The sequence below is a fragment of the Castor canadensis genome, chromosome 19 (assembly GCF_047511655.1).
Source record: "Castor canadensis chromosome 19, mCasCan1.hap1v2, whole genome shotgun sequence".
In the NCBI taxonomy this organism is placed as follows: Eukaryota; Metazoa; Chordata; class Mammalia; order Rodentia; family Castoridae; genus Castor; species Castor canadensis.
This window is the reverse complement of record NC_133404.1, coordinates 42,078,123-42,095,533: the sequence shown is the minus strand read 5'-3', so window position 1 is coordinate 42,095,533 and position 17,411 is coordinate 42,078,123. Positions and strand designations below refer to the sequence as shown.

Genomic DNA, 17,411 nt, shown 5'->3' with positions numbered 1-17,411 from the left:
TGGTAACGCTAGGATTTGAGACCGGGTTGTACCATGTAGCCCAGGCTGTCCTTGAACTCACAATCTTCCTGCCTCAGTTTCCCTCCTGGGATAACAATAAACCCAGGGCCTTGTGCCCGATAGGCAAGCGCTCTGCCAATGAGCTACACTCTGAGCCCCTCTCTGTGGCTGTTTTCCAGGTTACGGAAGATGATCTGAACTCCCCTTAGAAACTGGAATATTCACTCACCTAGTGCCTGTCTCCCTCGCACCTGGAGAACTGAGAGGGGCCCTGCATTCAGTAGGTGCTCAATCAATACCTGAGGAATGAATGAAATGTCTGATGCACACCCAACTTTCCACTAACAGGTTTGTATTTCCACCGTGGCTGGGCATGGTGGTACATGTCTGTAATACCAGCCCTCAGGAGGCAGAAGGAGGAGCAAGAGTTCCAGGCCAGGCTGAGTGAGGTGGCTCATTTCTTTAATCCCAGCTATGTGGGAGGTAGAATGTGGGAGGATCACAGTTCAAGGCCAGCCAGGGCAAAAAGTGGGTGAGAACCCATCTCAACTAATAAGCTGGGTGTGGTGGTGTGTGCCTGTCATCCCAGCTATGTGGGCAGCCATGGATGGGAGGATTGTGGTCCAGGCAAAAATGCGAGACCTCACTTGAAAAATAACTAAAGCAGCTGGGCACCATGGCTCATGCCTGTAATCTTAGCGCTCAGGAGGCAGAGATCAGGAGGATGGAGGTTCAAAGCCAGTCCAGGCAAATAGTTTGTGAGACTCTATCTCGAAAAACCCTTCACAAAACAGGGCTGGTGGAGTGGCTCAAGGTGTAGGCCCTGAGTTCAAACCCCAGTACTGCAAAAAGAAAGAAAGAGAGAGAGATGAAAAAAATAAAAGAAAGGAAGAGAGAAAGAAAGAAAAAGAATTAAAACAAAAAGGGCTGGAGGCGTGGCTCAAGTGGCAGAGTGCCTGCCTAGCCAGTTCAAGGCCCTCAGTTCAAAGCCCAGCACTGCTAAAAAAGAAAAAAAAAGTTCCATACTGGCCTGGGCTACACAGCAAGAACTAGCTCTCAAAATCAAAATAATGATAATTTTTAGAACAACAAATAAATACCACGCCCCCTCTGCTTGCTCTCCTGCCTCCCTGGGGCCCCTGAAGGCCTCCATCAGCTCAAAAGCACCTGGACCCCCTGCAGGATCCCTCGGTTTGCCCTCACAGCCCTCCCTCCTGGATGTCCCTTGCAGTGCAGTCCCTGGCCTCGCCCTCCTCCAGGTATGAACTGACTTTTTCCCTAGCAATGTTTGCTCTAGGGATTAAAGTTAGTGCAGGAGCCTGTAATTTCCAGTATCAGCTGTTCCTTGTTATTTTCTTTTCCCAACCCCGAGCTTCCAGACATGTCGGTTTGACACTGAGGACACTGGAGCCCGGTTCTCACTGCCCAGGTCAACTGCCACGGGCTTTGTCGTTCTCTTGCGTTCTCCAGGACCTCCTGTGTGTAGCCCGAGCAATGGGTGAGTTTTCAGAATAACGCCCTCCAAGCACAACTTTAAGCGATGAAATACATTTTAAAGCAGCTCTCTGGGGTGTGACTGACGCGCACAGTGCGGGACACGGTAACGCTTTGGCTACGATGTACACACCCGTGAAACCAGCACCACGATCAAGATAAGGACCACATCCATCACTCCTGCCCCTTCCCCAGGCAACCCCTCACCTGCTTTCCAAACAGGTATTTAAGGCAGAGAGGACTCACCCACTCCCCACCTTCGCACTGTCACCGACATTCTGAAAGTGATGTCCTCACCTGCCTATCACTGGCCCCACTGTCACACTGCCATAGTAAGTGGCCTGGGAGCTTCTGTTTCATATTGTTTTGTGTTGTTTTTTGGCGGTACTGGGGTTTGAACTCAGGGCTTTGCACTTGCTAGGCAGGTGCTTTACCACTTGAGCCACTCCACCAGCCCCTGGCGAGGAGCTGCCTTGGTGCTCAGTTCCCAGCTCCCTCCAGCTCCGGCCATGGCAGCACCCCTCCCCCCACCGTGACATCCCGTCCTCGTGGTGGATTGGTGGCTCTCCACAGGAAGTGATTTTGTCACTGGGAATGCTGTGGCAATGTCTGGGGACCTTTTTCATTGTTATCAGAGGAAGGAGGGTGCTGTTGACGTCTAGCCTTTAGAGACCAGGGAGGTGCCAAACATCCTACAGGACAGTCCCTACAAGGAAGACCAGTCCCACTGAAGATGCCAACAGAGCCGAGGTTGAGAAACCAATTGGTAAAGTCAACAAGAATTTGTGGTGATCGGCTGTCTGACTTCTCTGAATCAACAGGACGAAGGAAGGGCAGCGAGCTTGTGGGAGCCGCCAGGTCAGGGAGGTCACAGATTCAGAGGATCTTGATGTGGCTCAGGTGATCTCTCCCAACTCTCCCCAAGGCAGCCTCTGCCGTCCTAGGGCCAAGCACTAGGGGATCCAGCTCTGAGACCTCAGTGCCCAGCATTTGCCAGACAAGATGGCACCCAAAGCATTCGTAGGTGCTTGGTCATTTATAGCACTGGCTGGGCACAGGCCAGGCAGAAGACACGAGCTGGCTGAAGGAAGCTATTAAAACAACAGGTGCCCGGAGCTCAGCAGAGCCAGGCAATCAAAGTGCAGACCCACCCCAATAAATGGAAAAACGAGAAGGGCTCAGTCCCAACGTGACCAGATATGTCACTACCAAGTCACAGCTAGCTCCAGCTCCTCCCCCCCACCCACAGACACACAGTTTGCCCTGTCATATAAAGGGGGTTTTCCTAAAGTGGTTCAGCCAGAACTGGAAGGGCCCTACCCTGGGAGAGGGCGCAGTGCGGTAAGGAGCCCGGGTGTTCTGCAACCACGTGGGGAAGTATGGGAGTGCTTTCTCCAACTTTGCATGACTTAAAGGTTTCATTACGGGATTATGAGAGCTGCTGCAAGCGCTCCTGAAATGCAGGTAAGCAAAAAGACTAAACCAAACACTCTCAGGTCTTACCCTTTCTGAGAAAGCACCAATTACGTTTTCTTTTGCCCGTCTTCGAGTGCATGGATGTTGTACACGTTGTGATTAAAACCAGGTGTTGTGTGCTGTTGCTGACGGCTTTGTCTCTGAGGTGCTGGGGTGGGGAACAGGTTTGAGGGAAGGGGAACTCCCAGAGCACCCCAGGGGGACAGTGGGACTGGGCAGATTCAGGTCTGAGGTTCTCTACGATTACTAAGGAGACCTCATGGACTTGGTCCAAATCCAAGAATATGGGGAGCTGGACACCGGTGGCTCACACCTGTAATCCTAGCTACAGGAGGCAGGGGTCAGGAGGATGGAGGTTGAAAGCCGGCCCAGCAACTAGTTTGCCAGGCCCTATCTCGAAAAAACCCATCACAAAAAAAGGGCTGGTGGAGTGGCTCAAGGTCTAGGCCCTGAGTTCAAACCCCAGTACAGAAAAAAAAAAAAAAAAAAGTAAAGGGAGGCTTGGCTGGCTGGACCCTTCCCCAGATATCCCTCCGAGTCCCTCCCTGCCCCTGGGCCTTACCTTACCCATCAGGCTCCTCCCATCTCCTGGCTTGTCCTACAAACTTGCTGTGTAAAACTGATAAATTTGTCACTACAGAGGACCTGGAGCTCCAAGGCTAAGTCAAGAGTCCTGGAGTCCTGGGCTCTGGTGGCAGTTCAGCTTCCTGGGCCCTTAGGCCTTACCAATCAATCTGTTGGGAGTGAGATTGATAAGAGAATACCTGCCCACAGGACTGGTTTCAGAGATAAACTGCGGTGACAAGGGGATTCTCTCAGAGTGGCTTTCCAATTCTTGCTAGCCGGAGAATTGTTGCAAAATACAATCTTACGTGAACCCCTTAAAATGTGAGGGACAAAAGTTGAGAGGCAATGGGAGAAACAGGGCAGGTGCTCACCTGCTCGCCTTGTCATCATTCCCCTCAGTGACGCACCTGTGAGCAAGTTTAATGAATGCCGCCTTTATGCCACAGGTGTGATGGGAGAGGGGCAAGCTGGCAGGAGAAAGGATCAGAGCCTCCTCCTCCAGAAACCCCGGGCCACCCCCAGGGCGGGTGGGGCACCTGAGGCTGCTCTCTTTCTGGGCTGACCTTTCTTCTAGGCCAGAGGACAACTGGGAGGGGCACGGGGGACTCTCAGGCTAGGTGGGGCCAGCCCTGTTCCTATTTCCCCTCAATGGGGGTTCTCTTGCTCATAGCGTGCGGAAACAACTGCGACTCACTTCCTGCCTGAGTCTCAGTGCTACAGCATTGTTCTCCCAAATATGTAGGGGATACCCCAGAGTGACCCCACAATTCCTTCCGGGGGGAGCTCCCCGATCAGAGGGCAGCTAACTGGATTTATGGACTTTAAGGACTCCACATTTTTTTTTTGTACTGGAACTTGAACTCAGGGCCTATGCCTTGAGCCACTCCACCAGTCCTCTTTGTGTTAGGTTTTTTCGAGAAGGTCTCATGAACTACTTGCCAGAGTTCCTCCTGATCTCTACCTCCTGAGTAGCTGGGATTACAGGCGTGAGCCACCGGCGCTCAGCTTGAGCCCAAATTTTCGGGTTTACATAATTTAGAAATATTATTTAACCTCTCCAGGCCTCAGTTTCCTTCTCTGTACAGTAAGGTCGATGATGCGTTTTATGGTGAGGTTAAATGAGTTAACACACAGAACAACTTAGAATTGGGCTGGCATTCCAAGGAAGCCCTACTGGGGAACCTGTGTTAAGGTCACACAGGAAGGACAGGATAGGACTGTGCTGCCAGGTTCATCTCACTGGAGACAGGAAGGGATGTGCAGAGGCGCTTGGCGACCTTGGAGTCACCCCACCTGGGAGGCTCTTGGCCATGTTTTCCCTCTTTTCTTTTGCAGCTTAAGCAATGTCAAGCTCAGCCAAATAGCACAGACGTTTTCTGGGGCAGGGACCCAGGGAGGGAAAGGCTCGGGTTGGTATGTTGCAAGGAGCTTGGACCCAGGCTCTGCCAAAACCCCAGGTCCCTTCCAAGCTGAGGCCTGCTAAATTGTGGGGACTTGGGGCAAATTATTTAAACCGTGGGCCTCAGTTTCCTTATCTGTAAAATGGGATTAATAATGTCAGCCTGAAGGGATTATGTGGATTAAGTAATGTACATAACAAGATAATGTAGTGATTGGCCCAGTGCCTGGCTCTCCATTGGGGTGGAAAAGTTAAAAAAAATTAAAAGGAAGCAGGCTACTGCTTATATATCCACCTGTCCACAGGGAAGCAGGTGAGACCCGGACTCCCCTCCCGACAGTAGGCCACGAGGTCTGCTCTGCAACCGGAGGTCGAGAGTGGCACTGGAGTGGAGAGCCCCAGGTCTGTCCACCCAGGACACTTGACCGACTATGCCCGACTGCAGGCTGAGGCCTGGGGACAATGGGGGAGCCCAGAGGGCCGGCCTGCCCCAATCCTGGGCTGGGCCCTGCCTTTCCTTCCCATGCTTTCCTGAGGGTTCCGAGTTCGGGTCTCCCCGGGAGCTCGGGGCCCAGCAGGGGACGCGTGGAGGTGGTGGCGATGGGGGTGGGGAGGGAGGGGACGCCGGGGCTGAGCGCTCGCCGGCCCCACTTCCTACCTGGCCCTACTTGGAGACAGGGGCGCCCCCAGGGCCGCGGCGGCCGGCGTGCAGGGCGCGCGGGACTGGGCGGCGATGGCATGCTCGGCGGCGGCGGCGGCGGCGGCGGCGGTCGGGACGCGGAGGTGGCGCCGCGAGGGGGAGGGGCGCGGCGGCGGAGGGGGAGGAGCCGGGCCGTCGCCGCCGCCGCCGCCGCCGTGACAGCGGCCCCGAGTAAACAAGCCGCGCCGCCGCGGCCGGGCCCGAGCCCAGGCCGAGCCCTAGCCGTGGTCGCCGGCCCGGGCCGAGGCCGCGCCGCCGCGCCTCCCCGCCTCCGCGCCGTGACGCCGCCACCGCCGCCGCCGCCACCGCCACCACCGGGCGCGGGGCCCGCCCGAGCCCAGGCCCCCGATCGGCCGAGGGGCGCCGAACCGCCGCGACGCCCGCCTGGAAAACTTTCCCCGCCTGGGCTCCCAGGGTAAGCGGCGAGGGCGCGCGGGCCCGGGCGCACGGCGGCGATGGCGGTGGCGGTGGCGGCGCGCGTCCGGGGCGCCTCTGCCGATCGCCCTGCCCCGGGGCCTCGCCGGCCGCGGGCTCGGGGACTCTGGCTCGGGGCCGGTGCCCAGGGCGGAGCTGCGGGTGCCGGAGGGGGCGCCGCCACCCACCTGAGCGCAAGGCCCCGCCGCGCCGGTACTTTTCCGCTGGGGCCGGGCCGAGCCCTCTGACCTCGGGAAGCGCCCGCGGGGCCCCGGCCTGGGGGTGGCCGGGCGGGGAGACCATTCCGGAGGCGTTGGGTGCTCCCGCTTCCCCGCCCGGCCACCCTCCTTCCCCCCGGCCCGGGCCTCCTGCGTCCCGCCGGGGGAGGGGAGCTGCGGGCCGCCCTGCGCCCAGCCCGCGCCCTCCCTCCGCCCGCCCTCCCGCACACCTGTGCGGCTGCAGCTCCGTCGTGTGCCCGCTGCCTGGCTAGGGTAGGTGCGGGGCTGCTTTCGGCCAGGCCTGGCCGAGTCCCCGCTGTCCCCGTGGGGGTGGTGGACCGAGGGGTGGCCTGCTGCCCTCCAGACAGGTCTGATGGCAGGGCAGGCTCTTGCCCCTTGCGTCTGGGGGAGCAGCCTTGTCTACCTGAGTGCTCGGGTTTTCGCTCTCTCTTGGAGGACTTGGGAAGTGCCGGGAGGACTCGGGCGATGGGCCTAGTGAGGACTGGTGGTGGTGGCCAGAGGTGGACACAGCAAGGGACAGTGTCAATCAGCAGCCCATAGTTTTACTAGTGCCTACAGCGGCTTCCACGTAGGATTTGGATTTTTTTTTTAAAGAGGATTTTGTGGCTTTAAAAAAAAAAAACAAACAAACTTTGAAAAGCGCTGGTCAGACAGTTTTTTTTTTTACCACCAAGGAAACTGAGGCCCAGAAAGAGGAAGTGACTTGTTTAAGATCACACAGCAAATAGTAGTTGAGAGAGTCAAGGAGTCAGAGTCACATTTAAGAGGACCTGGCTTGGGGTCCCTGCTGGAAAGAGACCTGATTGGGTTTCACAGTAGCCTTAGTGACTTGCGCTGTGGCTGTGTCCCAGCCAGATCCCCAGTGCCTGGGAGACAGCAGCCCAACCTGGGGCTAGCCAGTTGTGTCCTGGGGCTGGAGAAAGAGAACACAGCCGGGAAGAGTGCATAGCCCTCTCTGGCCAAACCCAGCACTCTGGAGAGACCCACCAAGGGAAGCTGGAAGTATACAGGCAGCCTCCCGGTTTGAGACAACTGGGAACTCAGAGGGTGAGTCAGAGTCTGGACTGGGGGTGGGGAGAAGCCCGTTCATTCATTGTTCTCAGCTCTTGCTCTTTGTGTATGTGTTGAGGGGGTCCTCTCTCTGTCCCTGATGCTAAGGGAGAGCTGGCTAGGGGACTTCTGGGCTCGGAAAGTCATAATCACTGGAGAAGCTGGGAGAGGGGTGCAGGCCCTCTTCCTTGGGGGGGTCTGTTCAGTTGTGCCTGAAGCTTGCCTTCTTTCTGGGTGCTACAAGGTAATTAACTAGTTGGTTAATCACCTTTAATGCCAAACAGCTGTGGCTCCACCTACAGGGTTGTTGGAACCTAAGCTACATCCAGACGCACCCAGCCTTGGTTTGGAGGTGCCAGTAGGGCTCACACAGTGTTGTCAGTGGGTCTTTTCCGGTAGCATCTGGACCCAAGAGGTAGCTATGTGGCAGCAAGGGGAGAATAGGTCCTATTTCCATATGGCTCTGCCCCTTTACTCCACATCTTAAGTGGAGCTTGGGGTCCCTTCGTCTCTTAGGGCTGGGACTGTTAGGGCCAGGGTATCAGGCTGCCCGTTCTTGCTCAGACTCGCTTTATCTGCCCAAGGCAACGTGGAGCTGTGGCTCCCAGTCCTGCTCTGGAGCCCTACGGGCAACCGTCAGGGGTGTGGAGGAGTTGCCTGGTGGATGTCTTCTGCCATCAGCTGTCAGGTTATTTTGGTATAAACTGAAAATACTCCAGGAATTGTGTGTGGAGTTCCCCCAGCCTGCATGGTGGGACTGTAACAGCCAGGGAGGCCCCCTGAGAGGCAAGGGGTTCCCAGCGGCTAGCCCGTTTGCCAGGCTCCGTGGTCCTACCTGTGCTGGGATGCCTTCATTTTGCCATCTGGCAGAGTGGCTTCCTTTGGGGCTGGGCCATGAAAATGGTAGGGCCTTGTGGCAGGGGAGAAAGCAGTTCAAGTAGCTTGGCATGGAGACAGGTACCCCCAGCAGCCTCACTGGGACCTCTCCCAGCTGCTGCCCACCCCAGGGCTTGATTTTTGGCTAGTCAGGGGCCCTACTGGGGACAGTTATGTGGCCCCAGGCAGAGAGGTCCTGCTGTCTGTTTGCTGAAGGAGGAAAAACAACACATGGACTATTGATTCAGCCTCACCTTGGCGCTCCTGGCTCAGCAGTGTTTGCCCTGGCTGCCCAGCTCAGATTACGCAAGGTGGTGGGCCTGGATCTTCCAAGAGGGCTGCTGGAGGCCCCCAGGCCCAGGCAGGATAAAGCTGGATGGCCTCAGCAAAAAAGAGCCTGGTGCCCTGACTTTAACGATAGCTGCCATCGCAGCCTTAGAGGGAAATGAAGCCTCTAGGACTTTCTGAGCTCTGAGCATGACCTCCTAACCCCCATCCAACTCAGGGTGCCCACCCTTTCCTCCCAGGGACTATGAGCCTTTAAAGAAAAAAAACAACAAAACAAAAACAAAAACAGGAAACCCTCGTGAACTTGGAAGACCCTGATCATTTTAAAAGCCTTTAAATAGCCAACATTTTATGCCTCTATAAAATATACCTAGGCATTGTGGAGAATACACAATGACACAAAGTAACAACTACTTGTAATTCTCACCATCTTAGAAGAACCTTTGTTAACATTTTAGCCAGTGTCCTTCCAGATTTTGTTTTGGGTTATGTATAAATATGCATGTATAAATAGTTTTTAAAAACAAAATGGGATCGTGTGTGCATACGGCTTGCTTTAAAGTGTATCTTTCTTTGATTATGGTGAGTTTTTATTTGTTTGATTTGGAGTGACTCAAGCTTTGATACTTTCCCTCCCACTTTTGGGTTATACTTTCTTGGTGGAGAAAGGCTTGGAGGAGGTAGGAGGGCTATGTGTCTGTCTATCCGTCTGACTATTCGGGGGGGGGGGGGATTTCTTTTGGAGAGAACTCAAGTGTTTTTACCCCTCTCCCCAGAGCCCCTTTTAGTCCCAGGTTGAGCCACGGGGATAGGAAGAGTGACTTTAGTGCAGAGCTGGGAGGGACTGACTCCCCTTTCTTCTCTCTTGTTCCTCTCAGAGCCACCAGGCCTCATCCTGCCCCTCAGCTCGGTCCATCCCGGCCCCATGCCCCCGCCAGTCAGCCCCGGGCCACAGGCAGTGAGCAAGTACGCGGGAGCCGAGGCCCTGTGACCAGGCCAAGGAGACGGGAGCTCTGGGGTCCCGGCCACCTGACCCCCCATGGAGCTGAGGCCCTGGTTGCTATGGGTGGTAGCAGCAGCAGGAATCTTAGTCCTGCTGGCGGCTGATGCCTGTGGCCAGAAGATCTTTACCAACACGTGGGCCGTGCACATCCCCGGAGGCCTGGCCGTGGCTGACAGCGTGGCACGAAAGCATGGGTTCCACAACCTGGGCCAGGTAGGTGTTCTTACCTGGCCAGCTGGCCTCGGCACAGGGTATTGCCCAGGGCTGGGGTGGGAAGGATGGGGACACTGGCAGCAGAGAGCAGGAACCTATAGGCTTGTCTTTCAGGGCATCTGGGGAGTAGGCAGGTTCTGGGTGGCCAGTGGGATGGGGCCAGTGGCTTGTCCTGCCCGCGGGCTCCTCACATAGGCTGCTGAGACCACCAGCACCTCCCAGTGAGTGTAAGTCCCCTCTGTCCCCTGTGTTCTTGCTGGGTCCTGTGCCACCATTGTGAGCCTCCCTGTAGCCATTGTCCACCCCCATCCCTGCCTCTCCGGGGCCTGACAGATGGAGAGCCCATCTCCGTCTCCCTGCTCCCTTGCAGATCTTTGGTGACTATTACCACTTCTGGCATCGAGCGGTAACAAAGCGGTCCCTGTCGCCTCACCGCCTGCGGCACAGCCGGCTGCAGAGAGAGCCTCACGTGAGTGTGGACGCAGAGCCTCCTGCTGCCCCCTCCTTCCTGCTCTCTGGAGCCCTGCATCAGCTCTTTCTTGCTCCCTCCCAGGTACTGTGGCTGGAGCAGCAGGTGGCAAAACGACGGAGCAAGCGGGACGTGTACCAGGAACCCAGCGACCCCAAGTTTCCCCAGCAGTGGTACCTGGTGCGCAGCTCCGTGAGCCCTGGCCCTCCCCAGCTTCACCCCCCACCATGAGGTCCTGTGGGTGGATGAGGTGACTTGGAGGCTTCTCTCCTGTTGGGCAGTCTCTCCTTCGCCCCTCCTCCAAGCTGGGGCTGCTCTCCTCTCCCAGAGTCCTTTACATTTCCTCAGAGGCCATCTGTGGGACATTTCAGGAGCTGGGATGGGTGGAGAAAGGTTTAGGGATTTTACAAGTTAGCCACAAATGCACATTACCACGGATGTCTCCTGAGTGATGGGGGCGGGTGTGTCCACAGTCTGGTGTCACGCAGCGGGACCTGAATGTGAAGGAGGCCTGGGCCCAGGGCTTCACAGGGCAAGGCATCGTGGTCTCCATCCTGGACGACGGTATCGAGAAGAACCACCCAGACTTGGCAGGCAATTATGTGAGGAGGTCGGGGAGGGAGGTTGGGGGGGGGGGCGGCAATCCCTGCTGAAGGGTGTCTAGGGGCACCCGGTTCACTGGCTCCTGGTGCTGGCTTCTTTCCAGGATCCTGAGGCCAGTTTTGATGTGAATGACCAGGACCCTGACCCCCAGCCTCGGTACACACAGATGAATGACAACAGGTGAGTAATGGCAGGTCTCTGGCCTCTGCCCCCACTTTTCCTCTCTTCCACCGAGGACTCAGGACTGGGCCTGGCTGCCACCTGCCCCACTCCAGAGGCTGAAGTCTTTTTCCATGGTCCATCTGGGACTCCTTGGGGGGATTTGGCCAGAGCAGAGATGGCTGTAGGCCTGGCGGAGTGTGGGGATGGTCGTGCACGCTTGTGGGATGGTGGATGTGTAGAGGGGCCAGCCCGATCCTTCCTGTCCTCAGGCTGCATCTGCTGTGCTCTGTCTACCCCCCCAACACTGTGTTCTCGACCCTGGCAGGCACGGTACACGCTGTGCGGGTGAAGTGGCCGCTGTGGCCAACAACGGCGTTTGTGGCGTAGGCGTGGCTTACAACGCCCGCATTGGAGGTAGGTGAGCTTTGGCCCTCTGCCCACTCTGGAGGTGGCAGGGCCCTTTGGTGGGATTTTTCTCTGCCTGCTGCTTCCCATCTGGCCAGTGCCCCCACCCTCCTCCTCTGGGTCGTCTTCTTGACAGCATGGATATTCCATCAGGTTCTCAGTGACTCAGAGAATGGATTCCCCGTGCTGGTGGGTGGGTCTCTTAGCAGGAGTCTCTCTGACTCCTCACAACACAAGCCTAGGTCACCTTCTCCTCTGAGACCCAACACTTTCTGGTGGCTGGGAACAGAAGGTGCTATCCTTTTCCCCTCCTTGGCTCTTGTTGTGGGAAGGCAGAGGGAGAGTGTAGTTGGGGCTCAGGGTCTTCCAACACCAGCCCTGCCCTTCCCCTGGAATGTAGGCTGGCCATGTTCCCCGGGGGTGCCTCTGGCAGCTGGACCCACGCAACACCCTTCTTCCCACCCCTCCTCTGTGGCCAGGGGTACGCATGCTGGACGGCGAGGTGACTGATGCCGTGGAGGCACGCTCGCTGGGCCTGAATCCCAATCACATCCACATCTATAGCGCCAGCTGGGGCCCTGAGGATGACGGCAAGACAGTGGATGGGCCAGCCCGCCTGGCAGAGGAGGCCTTCTTCCGGGGGGTTAGCCAGGTGAGGTGGGGGTCCCGCCTCTAGGGACTGGCTGGGTGCTGTCTTTTCCATAGTTCTTTCTTTTCCTTGTGTTTTGTTTGGTTTTATTTACTTTTGTGTTTAATGTTACACAAAGCACGTTTATTACAGCGTTAATGGGTGGGGGTGGGAGTGCAGTTTTATTTTTTGGTGGGACTGGGGTTTGAACTCAGGGCTTTGTGCTTGCAAATCAGGTGTTTTACCACTTCAGCCATGAACAAAATGTCTCCAGTCCATTTTGTTCTGGCTGTTTTGGAGATGGGGGTCTCAAAGAGTATTTGCCTGGGGTGGCCTCAAACTGTGATCCTCCCGATCTAGGATTACAGGCGTGAGCCACTCGTGCCTGACTTTTTTTTCTTGCAGTGTTGGCTGAACCCAGGGCCTCACATGTGATAAGCAAACGCTCTCTATCACTTGAGCCATATTCCCAGCCTGAGGCCCTGGGTTTGATCCCAACACTATCTAAATAATAATGACTAAAATTAAGGGACAGAAAAAGGGTAAAGTAGATAAAAATCACCCATAACCTCACTCCCTGGAGTTTGGTGGTGATTTATTCTGTGCAGTTATAAATTTTGTATACTGATCCACCAGGGTTCACGGGGGACCAGGGAGGAGGACATGATGTCCCCAAAGAATGAGAGTCCACCCTTCTCAATTTGAAGCAGCACCTCCTGCTGGTCTTTTCCCAAGTCCCTATCCTGAGTGACCCCAGCCCCCTTTTGTCCACAGGGCCGTGGGGGACTGGGCTCCATCTTTGTCTGGGCCTCGGGGAACGGGGGCCGGGAACATGACAGCTGCAACTGTGACGGCTACACCAACAGCATCTATACACTGTCCATCAGCAGCGCCACGCAGTTCGGCAATGTGCCGTGGTACAGCGAGGCCTGCTCGTCCACACTGGCCACCACCTACAGCAGTGGCAACCAGAATGAGAAGCAGATCGTGAGTCTCGCCCAGAGCTGGAGGCTGGGAGGTGGGAGGTGGGGCTGGTGGCTGGCTCTCCTCAGGGCCTCGTGGGACACCATGTGCTCTCAACGCGGTGTGGCTGGGTGAGAGTGACTCAGGTCTCATGGAAGGCGAGCTCAGGATTCTCAGCCTGGAAGGTTGAGACGTGTAGATGCTTCCTAAAGACCTGCATTGCTGTGTGGTTGGAGCCCCTTATTCCTTGAGAAACGAGGCCCAAAGGGACCACGTATTGGCCTGTCCACACGATGTTAGGAAGGCAGCAGCTGGGACTCAGGTGTCTTTTTTTTTTGTTTTGAACTGGGGCTTAAACTCAGGCCTTTACCTTGAGCCACTCCACCAGTGGCTTTTTTTTTTTTTGAAGGGTTTTTTGAAATAGGATCTAGTAAACTGTTTGCCCAGGCTGGCTTCGAACTGCAATCCTCCTGATCTCTGCCTCCTGAGTAGCTAGGATTACAGGCGTGAACCACTGGTGCTTGGCCCGGGTGTCTTGATCTTGGCTCAGCATGCCATCTGTGATACCCATGGCAGAAGGGAAGACAGGTGGCCCCTCTAGCCCACTTCACTCACTACAGGCCACAACACCATTGTCCCCTGGCAGGTGACCACTGACTTGCGGCAGAAGTGCACAGAGTCTCACACGGGCACCTCGGCCTCTGCCCCTTTAGCAGCTGGCATCATCGCTCTCACCCTGGAGGCCAAGTAAGTGAGCGAGCACCAGCCCTGTCCCCATTAGTGCTGTCTGTAAGGTGGCCTTTCATCTCCAGCTTCTCTGCAAGAAGACTGAGTCCTGGCTTCTCCCTTCCCCGCAGTAAGAACCTCACCTGGCGGGACATGCAGCACCTGGTGGTGCAGACCTCAAAGCCAGCCCACCTCAACGCTAATGACTGGGCCACCAATGGTGTGGGCCGCAAAGGTGAGGACAGGGCAGGATGGACCAGTGGGCTGAGCTCAGACAGGTGGGGGGCACTCTATTTCCTGCTGACCCCGTCTTCCCTGCCCCCTCAGTGAGCCACTCGTATGGCTATGGGCTATTGGATGCAGGTGCCATGGTGGCCCTGGCCCAGAACTGGACAACGGTGGCCCCCCAGCGGAAGTGCATCATTGACCTCCTCACTGAGCCCAAGTGAGGATGGGGCCCCAGTAGGAGGGAGGGAAGGGGGGAGGGAGTGGGGCCTGAGCCACAGGGTGCCCGCTGTTCACGGGGCCAGGCTGACACACCTTCACGGTGCTCCGTGCTCAGGGATATTGGCAAGCGGCTGGAGGTGCGTAAGACTGTGACGGCGTGCTTTGGTGAGTCTAGCCACATCACCCAGCTGGAGCACGTTCAGGCGCGGCTTACCCTGTCCTACAATCGCCGTGGTGACCTGGCCATCCACCTCGTCAGCCCCATGGGCACCCGCTCCACCCTGCTGGCTGCCAGGTACTTTCCCTGCTCCCTGTCCATCCTGTTCAGCCCCTCTGTCCCCCACAGCCCCACACTCATTCCATCATTTACCCCACACCCTAACGGTGTTCGGTGAGGGGACTGTCGTCGTCTCATGTGACAGGAGTCCCTGGTTCTGCTCTCCAACGCTAGCAGCGCATGTCCCTTAGGAATTGCCCTTGCTCCTGTAGAGCCCCTGGCTGGGAACACTTGACCCACTGGGAACAGCCGGGCCACAGGCATTGCCAGTCCAGGGGGTCGGTGCTGCATGAGGTTTAGGTGTGGGGAAGGTGTCCCCTGGCCTGCGGTCTCCCCAAGGCCTCAGATGGCTCTGTGAAATTCCTTCCCCAGGCCACACGACTACTCTGCAGACGGCTTTAATGACTGGGCGTTCATGACGACGCACTCTTGGGACGAAGACCCCTCTGGTGAATGGGCCCTGGAGATTGAAAACACCAGTGAAGCCAACAACTATGGTATTGGGGCGCGGGAGGAGTGGAGCGAGGGGAGAGCTGGCGGAATCTGGGGTGCCGGGCGTGGTACCAGCCTCCCCTAACTCTCACTCCCCCTCACCCCGGAACAGGGACGCTCACCAAGTTCACTCTTGTCCTGTATGGCACAGCCCCTGAGGGGCTCCCCCCAGCTCCCGAGAGCAGCGGCTGCAAGACCCTCACGTCCAGCCAGGCCTGTGTGGGTCAGTAGTGGGAGCTATGGGGCGTGGGGGGAGGGGAACAGTGAACTGTGTCCCAAAGCCCCCCTCTGGGATTAAAGGGACCTCCTAAGGCTGGGGTGACTATGCTTAGGTGGTAGATCCCTGGGGACCAGAGGCCACAGTCCACTGACACCCATCCTTCTCTCCTGCGTCCACAGTGTGTGAGGAAGGCTTCTCCCTGCACCAGAAAAGCTGTGTCCAGCACTGCCCACCAGGCTTCACGCCCCAAGTCCTCGATACACACTACAGCACAGAGAATGACGTGGAAACCATCCGGGCTAGTGTCTGTGCCCCTTGCCATGCCTCGTGTTCCACGTGCCAGGGTCCAGCCCCCACAGACTGCCTCAGCTGCCCCAGCCACGCCTCCCTGGACCCTGTGCAGCAGACATGCTCCCGGCAAAGCCAGAGCAGCCGAGAGTCCCGGCCGCAGCAGCCGCCACCCGGGCTGCCCCCGGAGGTGGAGGTGGAGCCACGGCTGCAGGCTGGACTGCTGCCCTCACACCTGCCAGAGGTGGTGGCCGGCCTCAGCTGCGCCTTCATCGTGCTGGTCTTTGTCACTGTCTTCCTGGTCCTGCAGCTACGCTCAGGCTTCAGCTTCCGGGGGGTGAAGGTGTACACCATGGACCGTGGCCTCATCTCCTACAAGGGGCTGCCCCCTGAGGCCTGGCAGGAGGAGTGCCCATCCGACTCAGAGGACGATGAGGGCCGGGGCGAGAGGACCGCCTTTATCAAAGACCAGAGCGCCCTTTGACGAGCCCGCTGCCCGCCCCTCAAGCTGACCCCCTCCTTGGGCACTTTTTAATTCACCAAAGTATTTTTTTATCTTGGGACTGGGTTTGGACCCCAGCGGGGAGGCAAGAGGGATTGAGGCTGCTTCCCACCTGGCTGCCTGAGGTGGGACCCCAGGACCAGCTAGGGGCTGGAGAGGGCCTCACCTCAGCCTAGTACCCTCCACATGGAGAAAAGAGTGAGATCCTTAGGGCAGCTTTCCAAGGCCAAGGTCTCAGCCAGAGTTCCTGCGGAGCAGAGGGGCAGCCCTTCTTGGGGCTCCTGACCCAGGCTGGCCCCTCCCTGTCCCTCGAAAGCAATAATGGTTCCCATCCAGGCAGCAGGGAGGCCGGCCTAGGTGGTGTTCAAATGAGGCAGCCACCTCCCTAAGGGCTTTTGCACCCCGATCCTGTCCTGCACCTCTGGTGAGCCTCTGGTGGCAGAAGCCAAGATCATAGGAAGGGACCAAGGCAAGACAGGTGTTTGCAGGTGTGCACGTGTGTGCCTGTATCCCTGCTTGTCTCTGCGCTCTGGGCCTCCACCACAGCTGGCTGCCAGGCTAAGCTGGCTGGCACTGCCAGTATTGGCAGAGCCCCATACTGGTGTCCTGACCACCCTCTCCTCTCTGGCACCCTCCCCTCCCGCCAGGGCCCAAGTCCCTGTTTTCTGAGCCCGGGGCTGCCTGGGCTGTTGGCACTCACAGTCCCGAGCCCCTGGGTGGGTGGTGGGGAGGGACGGTGGCCCGGCCGGCCTCTCTCGCCTCCCACCCGATGCTGCTTTCCCCTGTGGGGATCTCAGGAGCTGTTTGAGGATATATTTTCACTTTGTGATTATTTCACTTTAGATGATTTTTTTTTTTTTTTGTATTTTTTAACGGGGGTAGCAGCTGGACCACCCACTCCTCACACCCACTGTCCACCCTGCTCTCCCCCTGGCTGCCCAGCCCTGAGGTGTAGGGGCCAAAGTACATTGCTGAGTGAGGAGTGACTGGGCCCCAAGTCCCAAAAAGGCAAGCCAGCCAGGTGGGCTCCAGGAAAGGGACTCCAGGAAAGTGGGAGGGATAGACTGACATCTGTTTCAAATGGGGCTTGTGCCAAGGGCTTATGGGTCACTGGCTCTCGGGGTTGGGCAGGTGGGCACCAAGCCCCCTCTAACACTGTGCCCTGGTGGAGAAAGCACTGACCTATCAGGCCCCCAAATCCCCTCTTCTGACGTGCCTTTTGCACCCCTCCCATTAGGACAATCAGTCCCCTCCCATCTGGGAGCCCCCTTTTATTTCCCCTAGCCCTTCCTGGTACCCAGCCACCTGCCCAGGGGTGCCCCCTCCTCTTCTTTCCCATCCCCCCACCCTCGTGGCCAGCCCAGCTGGTTTTGTAAGATACTGGGTTGGTGCACAATGATTTTTTTTTTCCTTGTAATTTAAACAGGCCCAGCATTGTTGGTTCTATTTAATGGACACAGATAATGTTAGAGGTTTTAAAGTGATTAAACGTGCAGACTATGCAAACCAG

At 57.1% G+C, this 17,411-nt stretch overlaps 1 protein-coding gene and 1 long non-coding RNA gene across 7 annotated transcripts in view; one reads left to right on the top strand and one right to left on the bottom strand.

Annotated features, from left to right (window-relative positions):
• The window catches only part of LOC141419246 (uncharacterized), a 16,811-nt gene extending 11,276 nt beyond the window's left edge, over positions 1-5,535 (bottom strand). The window contains exon 1 of the long non-coding RNA XR_012444023.1: positions 230-5,535. This is a non-coding gene — a long non-coding RNA (uncharacterized lncRNA). The remainder of the gene's footprint in view (positions 1-229) is intronic.
• Positions 2,798-17,411, top strand: Furin (furin, paired basic amino acid cleaving enzyme). 6 transcript variants are annotated; one of them, XM_074061802.1, is made up of 16 exons: positions 2,798-2,958; positions 9,382-9,719; positions 10,090-10,188; positions 10,273-10,368; positions 10,662-10,790; positions 10,895-10,971; positions 11,279-11,367; positions 11,838-12,010; positions 12,761-12,973; positions 13,596-13,696; positions 13,807-13,910; positions 14,003-14,120; positions 14,238-14,417; positions 14,772-14,896; positions 15,004-15,114; positions 15,291-17,411. In XM_074061802.1, the coding sequence occupies exons 2-16, from the start codon at positions 9,543-9,545 to the stop codon at positions 15,881-15,883; spliced, it is 2,385 nt and encodes a 794-aa protein (XP_073917903.1). In that variant the 5' UTR covers positions 2,798-2,958; positions 9,382-9,542; the 3' UTR covers positions 15,884-17,411. The 6 variants fall into 6 exon arrangements, with proteins under 6 accessions (XP_073917903.1, XP_073917904.1, XP_020032989.1 ...); XM_074061803.1 differs by lacking the exon at positions 2,798-2,958 and adding an exon at positions 5,262-5,338; XM_020177400.2 differs by lacking the exon at positions 2,798-2,958 and adding an exon at positions 5,908-6,051.

Excerpts from the sequence above, each read along its gene's own strand:
- Furin (XM_074061802.1), top strand. The coding sequence starts at position 9,543 with ATGGAGCTGAGGCCCTGGTTGCTATGGGTGGTAGCAGCAGCAGGAATC. Across the intron at positions 9,720-10,089 it reads GGTTCCACAACCTGGGCCAG|ATCTTTGGTGACTATTACCA; the intron begins GTAGGTGTTCTT and ends GCTCCCTTGCAG. Across the intron at positions 12,974-13,595 it reads ACCAGAATGAGAAGCAGATC|GTGACCACTGACTTGCGGCA; the intron begins GTGAGTCTCGCC and ends GTCCCCTGGCAG.